Source organism: Malaclemys terrapin, chromosome 1, assembly GCF_027887155.1.
Source record: "Malaclemys terrapin pileata isolate rMalTer1 chromosome 1, rMalTer1.hap1, whole genome shotgun sequence".
Classification (NCBI taxonomy): Eukaryota; Metazoa; Chordata; order Testudines; family Emydidae; genus Malaclemys; species Malaclemys terrapin.
In genome coordinates this window covers 224274367-224292000 of record NC_071505.1, presented here as the reverse complement: position 1 = coordinate 224292000, position 17634 = coordinate 224274367, and the positions used below count along the sequence as shown (strand labels likewise).

At 38.9% G+C, this 17634-nt stretch overlaps 1 protein-coding gene across 1 annotated transcript in view; it reads right to left on the bottom strand.

Moving 5' to 3' along the window:
- Positions 1 to 17634, bottom strand: part of PUDP (pseudouridine 5'-phosphatase) — a 156105-nt gene that overhangs the window by 59321 nt on the left and 79150 nt on the right. The window contains exon 3 of the mRNA XM_054008260.1: positions 7882 to 8111. Within this exon, the coding sequence (XP_053864235.1) occupies positions 7882 to 8111 (230 nt within the window). The remainder of the gene's footprint in view (positions 1 to 7881; positions 8112 to 17634) is intronic.

Genomic DNA, 17634 nt, shown 5'->3' with positions numbered 1-17634 from the left:
GTGCCCTTTATTCTTCTGCAACTCACTCCACAAAGCTCTAACCTGTTGAGTTTGGAGGCATATTGGAAATCACATCCGTTTTGTCAACCTCTCTCAGAGGATGGTTTTAGTGGGATGTATAGGGATGGGTGGGTTGTATGGTTCTGATGTGTTAATAGTTCTACCTGATTTTTTAATACATATTATATTGTCTAATAATGAATTGGAGGTGGCCCTATAGCATGGGATGAGTAAGAATAAGGCCATAACAAGGTTCCATCAGGAATCTTCCCTCAGCCTCATTTTGGGGAAAGCTGACAATTATGAGGAAGGTGCCATTCACACATTTTTCCCACAAATGGAGCTTTTCCAGCTAACATCCACTAGTCTCCTGAAAGGCGCTCTCACTGATAGGCACCTAGTAGGGTCAGCTCACCATACTAACTTGAGTAACTATTAGCTGAACCATTTGCAGTCAGAACAGAGGGTCATCACTCTCTATACTAGCTTATTGAGAGACCAATGAAGAAAGAGAATAACTGCTAATGCGTTAAGCAGTTCCAAAGTTCTGGGCACTTTCAGTTCCACCTTCAGTATACCCTGAATTTCCCAAAGTAAGCCTATTCTCAAAACATCTGTGATCTATAATCATTTGCTTTCCACATTTGTGCAAGCAATTACTGTGATTATGTGCACATAGATGGAAAGAATGTACACAAACAGCTACTAATTTATTTCTTTAGATTTCTCCAGCGTATATCCAAGGCACTAGCTTCATTTTTTTTAGGTCAATTAAACAAATACTATACTGTTTACTTAGTGGGATTATCCCATAACACTAGCAAAGCAAGAGAAATCCAAAAAAACCCACACCAAATAACCAGAACCCAACTCCTTCTCAAATGTCCACAAAAAGAGTTAGGGCTTTGCAATGTGCCTAGAAGAACAACAAATTCAGGCTCTGACTGACTGGGGAGGAAAAAAAGTTCCACAGTCCAGGACCCTGTAGGGAAAACCCTTCAATCAGGAGTTTCCTCCCTTTCAAACTGAAGTAACCCCGTCTTCAATGCCTCCTTTAGTTGCAATTATATCAGTACAGAATGGAAAGTGAGGTAATTCCCCAGATAGCCAGGCCACAGTCAGGGCTTTGTAAGTCAATGCCGGTACTTTGAATTTCACCTGGAAATTTACTGGAAACTAGTGAATATTGTGGAACACTGTTGTATGCTCTCCGCATAAAGTCCACATAGTAAGTAGGTAGCCACATTCTGCTCTTGCTTTAGTTTATGGATACTCTCTATACGCAACCCCATATAGAACATATTACAGCAGTCCACACTCAACCAACTGACCATTTATACATGCAAGTCCCTTTTGTGTGTGTGCAAAGGAATATATGAATGCAATCCACGCACACAGATATTTTGAAAATCTGGCTCAATTGCTCTGTTAGCCAGGGTTTATAATTGGAAAGGTTTATAGCCAGAAGTATGATGATAAAACATTTGATAATAAAATAATAATAAAAAAAATCTACCCACAGGAAATTGTATGCCATGTATAAAGCATAATGGTTTCCATTATGCATTCCTGTTTATAGCCATACTTCAGCTAAGGCAAAAATCACAACTGACTGAGATCTATTCAAGAAAAAGGAACAGAAGAATTTTGAAAAGAATGCTATTGGCACAGCTTTTTATTCTAAGGTGAAAATTTGTCTTTTTGCATGTACTGTTTTCGTTACTTTTATAATAAATAAAGTGTCTAATTTGTGAATTGTAAGCATTCAGAAAAGAGTGAAGCCCATTTATGTACAAACAGAAAAAGTACAGATTAACAATGATTGACTCTAAAATACATAACTTAAACAGCAGGGGTTCCAATTTGCAGCTACAGTATATAACTTAATGACAGACTATTCATGCCTTTGTAACTCCCTTACCTTATTTAAAGTATGGCTAACAAATTCAAAGTCTCAGTATGTACATTAGACACAAGAGAAACTCCTTTAAGTAGATGTAATATGACTAATAAGACGTTAAAAGCTTTCAGAACATCAAATAAGTGAAATGTGTGTACTGAAAGTGGATCAGCTGTGAAAAGCTGTCAGAAAATTATGTCGGTGAAAAAATAAGAACAAAATCAACTAAAAAAAAAAATGGCAACCCTTTTTAGGTATGTTCCAATCACAGCGATGAGCATGTTTAAACCTAAACAGTTCCTTCACTCTCTCTTTAATATTGTTGTACAAATTACAGCATGGCCATAGGGCCTGGAATTCGCATTACTCTTTCACCTCTTCATTTGTAACAATCATGTCCCAACAAAGGTCTCTTTGAAAAAAGGAAAAAACACAAAACAAAATAGGATTTGATACAAAAACCAAATGAGACACACAAATCTTAATGTAACCTGACCAGTCTGAAGAACTGCATTGAACATTCATCGGAGTCATCACAGACTACTATTCATGATTTTGGGTTTCATTAAGCAAAAACTACTAAAAAAAAAAGGGGGGGCGGAGGGGAGCACAAATCAGAGTAGAATTATTTAAAGTAATTGACTTAAAACAGGCTGAGGCTTTGTATAACAGTTGAAAAATCTGTTGTTTTGCAATTTTAGATTAAAAACAACAGCATTTATAATTTAGTTCACTATAAAGGTAAATGACACTACTTGTTAGGGATGTAAATATCGGTTGAAAAAATTAACAGGTTAAATGATTAAAATTATATCGTTTAACCGGTTAACCATTAACCAAGGTTTCTCAGGTGGGCTGGCGCAGGGCAGCAGGGGCTGAGGTCCCTCGGCCCAGCCCTGACTGAGGTCCTGCCGGGGCTACAGTCCCAGGGTCCCAACGGCCTGGTGCAGCCGGGGCTGGGGCCACTCCAGCCTGCCCGGCCCGCTGTGGCCTGGGTCCTGCCTGCCCGCCATGGCTGGGATCGCTCCAGCCCACCCGCCACAGCTAGGACTGGGGTCCTGCTGGCCCGGCCGAGGCTGGAGTCCCTTTGGTGTGCCGGCCTGACATGGCTAGGGCTGCTGCAGCCGGCCAGCCCGGTGTGGCCCGGCAGCTGCCTGGGTAAACAGTTACGGTCCGGATAACAATAATATCGGGGTTAGCCATGTTAGTCTGTATCCACAAAAACAACAAGGCACCTTAAAGACTAACAGATTTATTTAGGCATAAGCTTTTGAGGGTAAAAAACCACTTCTTCAGATGCAAGTCTAATGCTTACCGGCTAACTGGTTAACTGTTTAACCTTTTACATCCCTACTACTTTTAGGGTTTTATGTTATTTAAATTTCACAGAACAGCTATAGGAAGGAAGGTAGGTCGTAGGCAGGCAGGCAGGCAGACAGAAAGAAAGAAATTATGGCTCTGATTCTGCAAACACTTAAGCAAGCACATAAATATATTCACAAGCTTTGTCCTATTGACCTCAGTGGGATTACTCATGTACTTACAGTATGTGCATAAATGTTTGCATGTGCATAAGTGTTTTCAGCATCAGAGGCAGAAATATTTTTATTAAACACTTTTGTCATTTCAAAACATAATTGCTTCAGTGCTAATAATGATGTTATTTAAAGGGAAGGTGGTGTGCGCAAACCCCCCCCCCCCCTTTTTTTGTTACTTTATTAGTGTTAGGTGGTATCCTGAGTGAATGGGTTGCACATTTCAGCAAACCATAGGGGTTGGCAGAGTATGTTAAAAGCTGTATTAGAGAACTGCTGAAAGAGGGGAGTTAAGTTCATAGCGAACCCTAACTGTGCATTTGGCGGTTTTCAAAAGTTTGAGTTTTGCTCTACGTTCTGCGAGGGAATGACATACCACCAAGCAACTTTAACCCTGAATTAATTAAGTTGCCATTGAATATAATAATAATGTTGGTCAAATTCTGAAGTCTCCAGTCTGTATTGAAGAAAATTTCCCATCCATTTCAACAGTATTTTTGCCTAAGTGGGTGTGAGTGTCTGTCCAGCCAAACACAGTGCAGAACTGGCACCAGCATGAGTACTTCAAGATTTCACCCATTTTTTTGTTTTGTTTTTGTTAAAAGTCAACAACCCATGTAAATTTATAACATCAGCTTTAACACAGGGAACACAGAATCTTGAACTCAGGTCTTTTTCTGTGACTATGAAAAGTTCATATGTTTGCTGTTAATTTTAGATCTACAAACACAAAAGAGTCAACTCATCCCTAAACTGAAATTCAGTATGGCCATGGAAAGAAAATTCTAAACATTCTGAAGCAATGTTAAGAAAAATGGAAACTGACTTCCAGAGGCTGGACGGCAAAAGTCAGAAGATATTATGCCAAATCTGCATGTGGAAAAAACATGGTTTACTGAAAATAATCCTTATTTTAAGATCTAGTCTTCTTTTTGAAAAAAATGCAAATTGGCCTTTTCTTGCCTCTGCTGCTTCATTAGCCCCTCCTTTAGGTTCACACAATGCTTGCTTTATGATTATTATGCAATTTTGTCATGTACATTTTGGAAATCGGGATTCTGGGGATTTTTCTTTTTTTATGCTCTCAACATTTTGTGATTTTAGTGGATATCCAGATGTGATGGGAAAATCTGTTGCATCATTTGCGTTAAGAACCTTGTGTTATGTCAAATAAAAACCTGAGGCTGCATGGAAGGCTAAGAAAGAGCAGGAGCCCACAAACAGCACTGTGGTAACATAAAAAAAAACAGACCAATGAACTCTTAGGGTATGTATATACTGCAATGAAACACCCATGGCTGACTAGTGTCAGCTGACTCAAGCTCGCAGAGCTTGGGCTGTGGCGCTATAAAATTGCAGACATTCGGGGTCTGACACCTGGTGAGAAGGGTGAGTCTTGGAGCCCAAGCTCCAGCCCAACCCCAAACACCTACAAAACAGTTTTTAGCCCCTTAGCGTGAGCCTGAGTCAGTTGACACAGTTGAGACAGGCTCTGAGAGTCATTGTCCCATTTTTTTTTTCTGTGTAAATGTACCCTTAGTGACAGATTTCACTACTCTTTTCACTAACAGGTTAAAGAATAGACTATTTCAAAATACCGTGGAGAGTTAAAGTTTAAAACAAAACAAAAACCTGGCTATAATTTAGATGATACTGTGTTCAAATATGTTAACTGCTACCACAGAAAAAGCCCAGTTCTAGTTGTTTGCAGTGAAATGGGAGAACAGTTTATTTGAGGTGCAACATTTGGAACACAAAAACAATACCTGTGACATCTAACTCTTTTTTATGATGAAATTTTATTATTTCTGAGATTTTCATGATCCTCTCACAACTTTTCCTCCATAGTGGATCAATAAAAAGAACAATCAATTATTGTTTCTGAATGGTTAGGGGGTCAGAACCCCTTGATCCTAATGTTAAACCTCCGCAAAGATTGTTTCTATCACAGAAGCTCATGTTTACCTCCTCCCCCCCCCCCAGCCATTACTAGACAACCTCCTAGATATTCTTATTCCCTTTGCCTCAAATAAATTACTCCAGTACTTCCTTTCTGGTACTTTGATAATTGCACAACATAACTTTTAGCCACATTTATCTTAAATAAAAAAACACAACCACACTAAACATTTCAGTTATTAAAGTAAAGTAGTCAGAGAATATATTGCACATATATTTTGTATATCAATATACCACATTACAAACTTTAAATCTCTGGTTATCTAATAAATAGTTATCTGGAAAGATTACTTTCACATGATACCAACTTCAAATTCTGTGTTAAAGATAAGCAAAAAAAAAAAAAATAAAATAAAAAAAAACACTACGATATACAAAGAGTAAAACAATAGTCTTTTTTTCTTTCTAATAAAGAACCTTTAAAAATGAAATATCAGGACTATCAGCGCCTCACTTCTTGCTCTAAATTGAGGTATCAGCCTTGTGTGACATCACTATTGAGATTGTTCAAAGCTTAGACCCACTCCTGCACACACTTAGTCATACAATTAGTCCTTACGCATGCAACAACTGTCCAATGTGTACTACTCACACAAGAGCTACTTGCATGAACAAGATATTTGGGGACAGGCTGGGGACTCCTTGTCAGTTGTTTATCAAAAAGAGAAAAATGAAGGTCTGGTATTCACATTCTCCCACATGTACAAAAGACACATGAGATTGATTTTAACACACACACACACACACACACACACACACACTTATTCACTTATTTATCCACTCCTGCCCATGTAAATAAGGTGCTTCAATGAAATGGAGAGTCCATTCAGGGAAAGGTTGAAATACACTAACTAACTGCTGCAAATACGCCTACATATACATTGTTCTCCGTGGACCAGCAATACACTCTGTCTAATCTACACCAGAGTTTGGATTAAAAAAAATCACAATTATGAAACAATTTTCTCAGCAATAATGAGGATCTCAAAACTTCTTTATAGGCTTCATATTTCACGCAGAACAGAAAAAAAGAACAAAGGCATGATTTTAAAGAGCAATTGTGTTAATTTAAAATAGAAATGACAATATTACTTAAATAGGTAGCCATTTCTCTTTCAGATATTTACCCTCACAGGTTTCTGAATTGGAAATTTAGCAAATCTGTATAAGAGAAAGAAAACACCTTTTCTTTTTCAAATGATATTTCTCAGTGCTAGGTTTTGAAATCATAAACCAAGAATTATGACCTCATAGATTCAGCACACAGGATGAAGAGATGGCATGAAGGAAATCTATATCCTCTTTACAAAAATGTATCTTTAACGTTTAGACATTTAAGAGGTAAATAAGCCACAAATGTTTGAAAAGAAAACTGTCCTATGTTTAAATAATGTTTCTAAACTTTGAGCACAAAAGCTCAGCTTTCATATTTATACATTGAAGTTTCCTGTTACTTCACAGTACCATGCAGTAAATCAAATGTAATTTGCATTATAAAACATTTTATACTGAACGAACAGGACACTTTCAAATAATTTCCTGCTTCTACAGTATACATTTCTTCGGGAACAGAGAATGCTGTGTGGTTGTTTTTTTAACTCCCGGGGGAATTCTGCGCCAAAAAAATTAAAAATTCTGTACACAATATTTTAAAATTCTGCAAATGTTATTTGTCAAAATAATGCTACATGATCATGCCAGTTTCAATTATTTTGGTAATTTTTTTTCCCAAAATACCTATCAGCAAGTATGTCTGTAACAATACAGACACGCACAAAACATTCCCCTAGGAGAGAGTTAAAGAAACCCCTGTGACAACCCAGGTTCTGTTTCTCTTTCTCCTCCCAGAGCCCAGCCAGGGGGCCAGACACCTGCACTCCTCCCGCCCCCAGAGCCCAGCCACAGAGCTCCTCCTAGCCCCCTCCACCGCGCCAGAGCTCAGCTGCAGGGGCCCTGCTGCTCAGATACCGCACATACATCCTCTGGAGCCCAGCCATGGGGCCCTCCTAAACCTCCCCAGCACCCACTTGTGTCTCCCCCAGCCCAGACACCCGCCCCCATATACCTCAGAGTCCAGGGATCCAGAGGGAGAAACAGCCTGATGCTATGTTCCAGGCTTGTGCGGAGTTTCCTGCACATTGCTCTCTCGTTCCCTCAGGGTGTGTGGAGAACTGCAGCTGCTGGGAACCCTCTAGCTCCCTCCCTCTCCCCCCCTGGCAGTGTCTTCTATGTGCGAGCTAGGCTCTGCCGGGGCCACAGCCAGCAGCACTGCAGCCCATTTCTGTGGGGGAAAGGAAATTCTGCGTGCACAACATTAATTTCTGCAAACTTCTGTATTGTGCAGCAGTACAGAATTCCCCCATGAGTATTTTTAATTTGCTATTAAATCTCAATCTCAAAACTTGTCATATTAAACAACAAATTAAAAAAACTCAAAATGTATTCTGAATTGTTTATTGCTGACTTTTCAGCTAATTCCATCCCTACCTTTTCTGGAGGAGGAGGAGGATGAAATCTCTTTGCACAAACTAAAAACGCATCAGGCTGTGGTTTGCTGTTCTTCACATCTGGGTCATCTCCCAACACAATATGATGAAATAGACTAAAGAAGTCTTTGTGTTTGCTTGTTTTCATCTGAAATGTCACTCCGGCTGAGCTAGTGGCAATAGCTATAGGTACATTGTGTTGGTGTAGATGGCGGATCAGCTTTTCAACCCCTGAAAGGCAAATTAACATGTCTTTTAATATTCATGTCCTATTTACAGTACTTCAGGCTGTATCATAATGAAGTCGTTTTACTGAATATAATAAGGATTCATTTGTCCTCAGTCATTCTTGAAAGGAATTTTTATTAAGGTTGTCTCCACTGCAACCAGAGGTGTAATTACAGCATATGTAGACATACCTGAGCTACCTTTGATCTAGCTAATTTGAATAACTATAGCAGCAAAGCCACAGCAGCATGGGCAGCACCACAGGCTGAGGAAGATTGCCAGGGACCCTGTGTACTTTCTTTTGCGACTAGCCCTTGCTGTCGTGGCTTCACTGCTATTGTTATTTGAGCTAGCCATGGTTTGTCTACACATGCTGAAGTCACACCTCACATGGCAGTGTAGGCAAACCCTAAGTGTGAAATATTTTTGCTCAACAGAAAAATCAAAGCGTGTTTACCAAGATAACAGCAGATAATTATTCTTAAATGCTGATTTTTTCCAAAGCTACTAGACTCAATTCCCCTTGTCTTAGCTACACGAGTAAGAAGGGAGGGGGGGGGGTACTTCAGCCATCAATGAGCTGGATACAGTTCCTTCATTCTGCATAATTGATTAGCATGAATTAGAGAAGCCTGGAAGCTGCTCTAACTTATACTGGCGGTGTAAAATCCCTGAAGGACCTCACCTCAGTGGAAAATCAGGGCGGCAGAGCTCCAACATATCCCCTGTAGTGGGGATAAGCATGAACAAAAGGCCAGAGTAGTGGTCTGCTATCCTCAAAGAAGAATTACAAGGCAAGTACTTTTTAGTTTCTTCACTTTTATAGACTCAAGGAAAAGTAACATGACACAATGTGTTATTGTGACAATATTAAACTACAGTTCCATTTTAACTGATAGACCTATCGTGATTTACTCAACAACTAATAAAAGACAGAATGATGTGGTTTGCCCAAGACTTCCCAACCAACAAAGATGCAAAACAAAGCTACAGTGCTTAATAGATTAAAATTAAGTAACAAAAATAATATTTACATTTTCTAAATTGCTGCACAAAATTGATTGAGGAAAGTTCTACCTGTTCAAATAGCTAAATCCGAGACTAATTTAGGTTAAATGCAGATCAGAGAAAAGCTAGCAGATTTAATAAAATTAGATTAATAAAATGAACTTTTGAGGGGAATGTATTCAAAAATACACTTAACTAACAGACTTCACATGGGACCTTGGTGCTTTAGTTAGGACCTTCTATCAAGAAACTTTCAAAAAAACATGGAGCCAAATTTTCTAGCATAAATGGTTGCAATATCCTCAGTTTCAATGGAGATTTTTCCCATTCACTCCAGAAGAAAATTTGGCCCACAGAGTATTAAGAAATGTACTCCAAAATAATAAATGAAACACAGGGGAATTATTATATGCACTAATGAACAGAGGAGGAAAAAATGAGTTATCTATACACACTTTTCTGATAAGTCAGGCATTCACTGTCACAAAATCTGGACAATTCAGCAAAACTCATTCAGCAATATTATGGGGTATTAACATTAATAGTATGTATGTGAGTGTATATACAGTAAAATCTGTGTTATCCGGCCCTGTGCCAACTGGAAAGCTCTATAAACAGGCACTTCTAATATTCATAGAAAGTCTGGTTTATAGTCCGGTTGGCACAGGGCCGGCAGGCTTCCTACCTGGCTCTGCGTGGTTCCTTGAAAGCGGCGACATGTCCCTGCTGCTCCTAGGCGAAGGAATGGCCACAAGGGATTTGGAGTGGGGGGTGAGAAGGGGTGCAGGACGGGGTGTGGGTCATGGGCTCTTGGAGGGAGTTTGGGTGCGGGAGGGGGCTCGGGGCAGTGGGTTTGGGCGCGGGACAAGATTTGGGGTGGTGGATCCAAGGGGCGCTCACCTCGGGCGGCTCCCTGCAAGCAGCAACCTGTCCCGGCTACTCCTAGGCAGGCCTGTGGCAGGCGGCTCTGCGCGCTGCCCCTACCCCGAGCACTGTTCCCACAGCTCCCATTGGCTGCGGTTCTCATCCCCTCACCCAAACTCCTTTCCTCTTAGTTAAACAACATATTTCACTTCCTGGCACCCCCCCCCCCCGATTTCTCCCAACATGCCAGATAAAAAAGCTTTTACTGTACATATGTATATAAACAATACATGGCTAAACAATATATGTATAATGTTTATACACACATGTGGAAGTGATGTCCATATAATAACCTGCACATAAATAGAATGAATATGGCATCATTCATTTCTGATAGCCTCACTTGCCCTCTCCCCACTAATCCAACTCTAACAGAATTTATTCTACATTTCAAAACTATTAGCAGCTTCAAATAGTCACTATTTTTAAAAAGAGAGAGAGACAGAGAGAAAGAAGAAAATAAAATAAGCCCATTACAAGAAATCTCCATCTCCATTCTCCCCTCCCCACAGAAAACAAACAACTCCTAGAAGTCCAGGACGGATAAGATTCAATCCAAGGCCAATCACAGCTTTTCTGTATATAAAATTGCTATTTTCAATAATTTTTAGATTATGTCTCCTTTCAAATTCTGTACAATTGAGCATGTGGTAAGCAAGGTGAAGGGATATGAAAAAATATTTCCAATTACACAACGTACACTACTCTATTAAGGTTCTTATCAACACAGGATCTGAGTACTTTCTAGTAGTTTAATTAAGCACTGTGACTAACATCTGTCATATGTTTGTTTTCCCATCCTCTCCCTAAGAGAGAAATCTTAAGCTGGCCCACTGTGAAAGTTCCATCTCCTGCACAGACAATCTTTGTCCAGATTTAGGTGGGCCTAGTATATTAGCTCCAATTAGATGAGCTTGATGTTGTCCTTTGAGTAGATTCTCTGAGCTTGGCCAGGAGCAGAAAGTTCGACTCTGGACAGCAGTTGGCTGATGTATACAGGGTGGTTTTTTTCTGTGTCGGTCAGATTATTGTGTGCTGAAGGAGAAAGGGGTGATTCCTTCTCTGAATGAGGTGTTCACAACGTTGGACAGGAGTGGCACCACTTGCTCATGGCTTTCTTTCACAAGCCAGGAACGCCATGATTCAGATTCTCCCGTCTTGGGTCGAGACTCCTTTCAGATGTCAAACCTCCTGATGAGCGAATGTACTGAACTCCAGGAATGCAGAGAGGTTATTGTTTGATGGGTGAAGGCAAGGTGGTTTCGGGTTGTTTGGGAACCCTTCCCAAATGTGTAAAAAAAAAATTCTGTATAATACATAGTATAAACAGTATACATGATTGTTTGGTATAAAGCTTTTATTAGCATGTGTTTGGGATGGCTGCATTACTCATGACTGGCAAAGCCATGAGTGTGTTAAACAGATAATCTCAAAAGCGTGCCAATAAAGTGGTTATACCACATTATCATATAGTCTGTATTTGTCAAATATTTCACAGAGGGGGAAATGAATGTTTTAGTTTAAAACAAATGTATTGGTACAATTTTAAATTAATCTTCACCCATAACGACAAATTATTTAATACCATGAATTCAACTACACCACATGCTCAGGATAAGGAAAATTATATTAAAACATTAGGTGAAAATGCCTAATATACGATGCATAACAATAAGATTTTTAAGGTCCAATATCTTGGAAGCTTCCACAAGTAGAAAAAAGTGCTGTGTATTCAACTGTTCAGCCAGAAACCTTTCCCTTTCTGGTCACTTCTCTCTCCCCCTCTGGCCCTCCCATGTCATGTTATGTTTCTTTTGCTTCCCAGGGAATTTTCTTCACTGCAGCACTTTACAAGGGGTGGAGGAAAAGTGAATTGAAGAGATAAGTGGGGAGACTGGAAAACCTAAAAGCAAATACCTGGGAAAGATGGAAAGAGAGAGAAAAAAGAAAAGGGATGTGACACAGAGGGGAATGGAGAGAATCCCAATTTTATATTAAACTGACAATCCCATTCTAATCCCCCAAAATGCCTTCCCACCCACCTTTCTTTCCTCCCTATGACTGGAGGGATGTTCACAGGCCCTTTCATGTTGAATGGACCTTGAAAAATGTGTTAACTACTTTTGTTAAACAATCCATTCCGCCTTGAATTTGGCTATGACACTCTGAGTACACTTCCCAGATCTGAAAAAGAGTTCTCTGTAAACTTGAAAGCTTGTCTATCTCACAAACAGAATATAATCCAGTAAAAGATAATACCTCAGTTAGGGAATAGAAATGGGATTGTTAGAGACACAAGGTGGGTGAAGTGAGTGACAGACACAGAGAGATGCTGAGACGCAGAGGGAGGGAGTAAAAGATAAACTGAGTACGAGAAAGGAAGGGATGACAGACAGAGAAAATGGAAAAGTTAATCATAGGAAAGCTACTGAAAATTTTTAAAGGAGTGAGTTGCTGGGTGGTGATATTCATGTGATAAATTGCATTTATCCTAAAACTGACCACCTCATCTACACTTTGTCTACTAATTCTTCTTCACCAGGAATAACCAGGCCCCAAGCAGCTTTAAAACAGACTTTTTTTTTTTGGTTAAAATAAACTTGCCAGCAGTAAATTTCCTTCACTTCTCCAAAAAACGTGGAATACCTTCTCCAAATGTATACTTACCTGAGGCCGATGTTGGTACACACATAGGCCAGAGACCCATTTAAGTTCTGATATCTTGTGACCTACCTAGGCTAGAAATGGGTCTTCATAGTGTTGGAAAGACATACACACAGCCTTTGTATTTTTCTAGCTTCATTTTGCAAATACTAATATCCTAAACTAATCTTTCAGTCACTGTTTCTTAAAATTACAAAATAGAAAGAAAAAAACCATGACACTTTTGGCATCAACTCCCATCATTCCCACCTTGGCTGACATTTTAGATAATGGATAATTACGGGGCTGAGGGCATGACAACTCAAGTTTGATTGTAGAGGAACAATGGAATCTTTTTCTCTATGCTGTGTGCATACTCAATCAGGTAGACAATATTTGTTTATTTATTATTCCCCCATCATACAAACACTCACAACAATTTATGATGCAATATTAAGAAATCTGACATTTTATTTATAGCATCTTGTTACAACATGCCATTTACAGCCATCTGAGACATTTTTTGGCAGTCTATAAAAACAACAATCCTGCCTGCAATACAGCCTCCCCAATCCCTCCCAAGTAGCCACATGCCCAGGAATTTTCAGGAACCGGAATTCCTCTTACTGTTAGAAAAGTGGATATATTAGCAAACAGTCAATCAACTAATCCATCCATCTGGAAACTCAATTAATCTGTAGATGTGCCTCTCCACAGATTTTTTCTGTGTTCTCCAGAATCCAGCCAGTCAGTTAATAATTAAAGTTTCTAGCTTCATTGTTTTTGAAGACAGTCTTTACTATGCAAATGAATTCACCTTTCTCATTACATTTCTAGACAGAAATAAAAGCATGAACAAAAGTGTAAACTTCCTTCTTTAAAATCAATGAAGCATTAATGTAAAAACCTAGCTGTGTCCCTTTAAATGCCTACACTAACAAAAAAAGTAGCACCCTTTCCTCTGAAAAATGTCATATTCTGTTATCTCAATGAAATGCAATTATAAATACATATTAACTTTTGTTTCTGAAAATTTATGTGAAGTTAGAGCCACCACTAATGTGAGAAAACAGATATTTAAACTGCTTCTTATGTTATAACCAGAAGTTTTACTTCAAATGTGATTTAATGTAAATAACCTGTAGCATTTTACAAGTAGAAGAGTTTTTCCTGTAAAGAAATATGTCTAATGACTTTGCAGTTTTTAGGTCTACCCCTATCCCATGTGTCCTACTTATCAAATGGTTAATTTTCCCCGATTTGTGATCTCTTCAAGTGGCTTATTTTCTTCAATCCCATGGCATCACAGTTTCAGCTCAGGAGTCACAGGGTATGTGTACTCAATTTTCCCTAGAGCCAGTTGGCTAAAGAAAAGCACTGTTGTGGAAAGGTTACCTCTTCAGGGTTCTTTCTCAAATTCCCCTAGGGCACATGTCATGGTATGATTCCTCCCCCTTTGCATTTTGATTTTACTAGTTCTAAGGGAGTCTGATACTGCTACATCAGAGGTTCTCAAACTGTGGTCCAAACTGAGCTCCATTCAGGCTGTCTGCAGATAGTTCCCTCTAAGGTGCGCGCCTGGGCGGCTGCACACAAAAGAATGAAGGGCCACCCACCTAATTAGTGGAGCTGCGCAGGGGCGCGCGGCTCCACTAATTAGGTGCCTGGACCTTGGAGAAGGCGCACATGTAAGGTGAAGTTGTGGCCTTGTGGGGAATAGGGGGTAGGTGGGAGGGGGCAGTGGCGTGAGAAGAGGGGATGGGGGGGAATTTGGGACATGCAGTGCTGCAGCGGCCAGAGAAAGAGGTGACTTTCTCCAGCTCCAGGGCTGCAGTTGCCGGGGAGAGATGGCCCTCCTTCTCAGCCCCAGTTCAGGGGCGGCTGCAGTGGGGGAGAGAGGGAGAGACCCCCCCACACTCCTTCCCAGCCCAGCTCGGTGGCTGCTGCAGTAGAGGAGAGAGGGCACATCCATCACATTAGAAAGGTAAGACTACTGTTATTAAAAAATGAGTTGTGTGCTTTTATTTGTAGAACAAAAAAGTGAATTATTATTAAGTTTTTTTTTTTAATATAGCTTTTTTATCCAAAGCGCTTTACAATACTTAGCTAATAGTACAAACTACATTTGGAAAGATCATCAAGTGGTCCGGCGAGACCCTCAGCAATTTTCAAGTGGTCCGCGAAAAAAAAAAGTTTGAGAACCACTGTGTTAGATCATAGCTATCTATGTATAGCTACCCTATTTGTATTGGCTACTTAATTTGTTTTTTAATAACTGGTTAGCATACTAGACTCTACACCCAAGAATGCAGGTAGGTTCCAAAAATAAGACATTAGGAAAAAACAGCTATATTTAAAAAAAAAGTGTGCTGTGTATCTAAGTGCAGCTGCAAATTAGTGTGTGCTCCTGACACTGTAACAGTGCAAAAATTATGCTAACAGAAGTTTTCACCACTCTTATTTTTCCTTCAGAATGTTTTACAAAAGATCCAGACCAACAAAATCCATTTGTATATGAATCAGTTAACACTGGGTGATTATTTACAATGTATTACCATATTCAGGTAACAGTGCAAGTATTACATTGATTCAACCATAAAGTATTTTACTGGGGAGATATAATTTTTTCGTATCTTTCTTGTATTATTATTTTATAGAAAAAGTTAAAACAAGTGCTAAATAGGAAATTAAATTATATTAAAATTATAAGAAGCCTCCCACCAAACTATGCATAATTGACATTATGTTCCCATTTACGCTGATCTTCAAACAAAACCTGGAAATTTCTTAATGCTAAACAAATTACAGTCATGCCAAAAACAAATACTACCCTACTACCACCAAACCACATGCTGAAAATTCATGTGAACTCATGATCTTTAACTTCTAACTTAGGGGCCCAGAATCTGCTCTCCTCCCGCTAAGGTTCTTCTATTTTCTCCATGTCCTAAGTGACACAGCCAGATGCTTGAAGCACTCCCAGGAGATGGCCCAGAATCTGCTCTCCTCCCGCTAAGGTTCTTCTATTTCCTCCATGTCCTAAGTGACACAGCCAGATGCTTGAAGCACTCCCAGGAGATGGCCTTTAAGTGCATCCAGGTCTGGTCATCCTTCAGAGATTGGCTCACATATTCATCCCAATGTAACAGCCAGTTAAACAAATATCGTTAGTAAAACCAGGTTTACTTACCTAAGAAGATAGTGAGAAAAATAAATGAAAGTTAAGCAGAACATCTTCCAACAGACCTTTTGTCCATCTTTAGCCAATCCACATTACACAAATAGGCTTTGGAATTCAGACCTAGGCTACTATATTATTTATTTACCACAGAGGTGAGAAAGAAAGCAAAATGTCTGTAAGCAGGTATTACAATTGTATGTGTAATCAACAATTTCAAACTTTTCTACAGATGCAGCTGCACTAAACAAAACCTTGTCAGATGGAGAGTAAGTGGTTATATGGGGCAAAGTTAAGGTCGCTTTTGGAACCTTGTATGATAATGATATTTTACTAATTTACATTTGTCTAAAAGAGCATGAACTACTACTGTATTTGAATATTTATCTAGCTTTCCATTACTAATCATTTCACATTTTAAACCATTTACTTTATTTTACAAATAAAACTAACATTCCTTGGTATACATACACAGTAGCAATCTTACTTTAAATATTTTGTCTGTTCAGTTTTGTATATATTAATATTCTAAAATACAAGCAAATAATCAAGTAGTGTAGGTGGAATGTTGGGATGCTTATTATGCTTTCTACATCTCTTCCTCTTATGGAATCTCCTGCCTTGATTATTTAGCCAGGGATTTACATTTAATCCTCTTTAGACACAATTTTGAAGCGACAATATTTAATAATTCCAATTTGCATCAGAAGACCAGGGATCAGATCATCATAAGTTAACAGTCAGCAGACTAAATGAAGGGAATACATAAAGACCATTCAGTGCAACCCAGTTGTGCTCCTTCAAATTAATGTCCTCTATTAATTAACCATGGTGGTAGATAGAGTACCATGTATTTTACTGTGTGGTATGGCATGGTATGGTACACAAACCATAACAGAATGATGCAGTATATCACAAAAGAGGAAACTTTATCTGAAGGACATGTCCCAATTTACTGTAATTTTGTATCTATGAATGTACCATGTTTTCCAAATAACTGGAAAGTTCTATTGTTAATTGTTCTTGCTTCCTTTTTCTCCACCCCTTTCTTTTAAAATAGAAAATAAATATTGTGTGTAATGGTTGTGCATTTTTGACCATTGGGTAGAAGATGAAGAGCAAAATCAATAAATAAAAACAATAAAATTGTAAACTGATCTTAGTTAAGTAAGCCGAGATGGACAAGGATCAACTTCAGATGTCAGCATCTTTAAATCCTGATTAATCACAGATGTCAATGAAATTAACAACTCTGAAATAAACAACCAACAAAAAAGACTAAATTGACAGGATTCAAGTACTGGGAAAACAGAGACTTCCTACAAAAATAGCTCAGCATTTTCATTTTGAAAGTTTAGGAAAAATATAAGATAAAATACAAAAAAGCACAAATTAAAGCAGTCTTTTCCCCATTATTTCCCTGATGCTTCTCTTCAGTCTCACTGGATTCAGCTGCAACCTTGGTGACAATAATTAGTTCAATCAGTTGACAACCTAGGGATAGTTTGTACTGAACAAGATACTGCTACTGTGTCCGCTTTTACTTTCTACTTTCATTGATCACTGACAACATACACTGAAGAAGTTCCAGGAAAAAAAAAAAAAAGAAAGCTATTATGGCTTGGCTGGAGACAGCATGTCCCACCCTGATTGTTCCAGGGATCCTATACTATTATTTTGTATGGGGCCTTTTATATGTAGGCAGTTGTCATGCTTTAAAGCCATGTGATGTCATCTACTCATTCTGATGTAAAAACTAAGTCCAAAATTCCT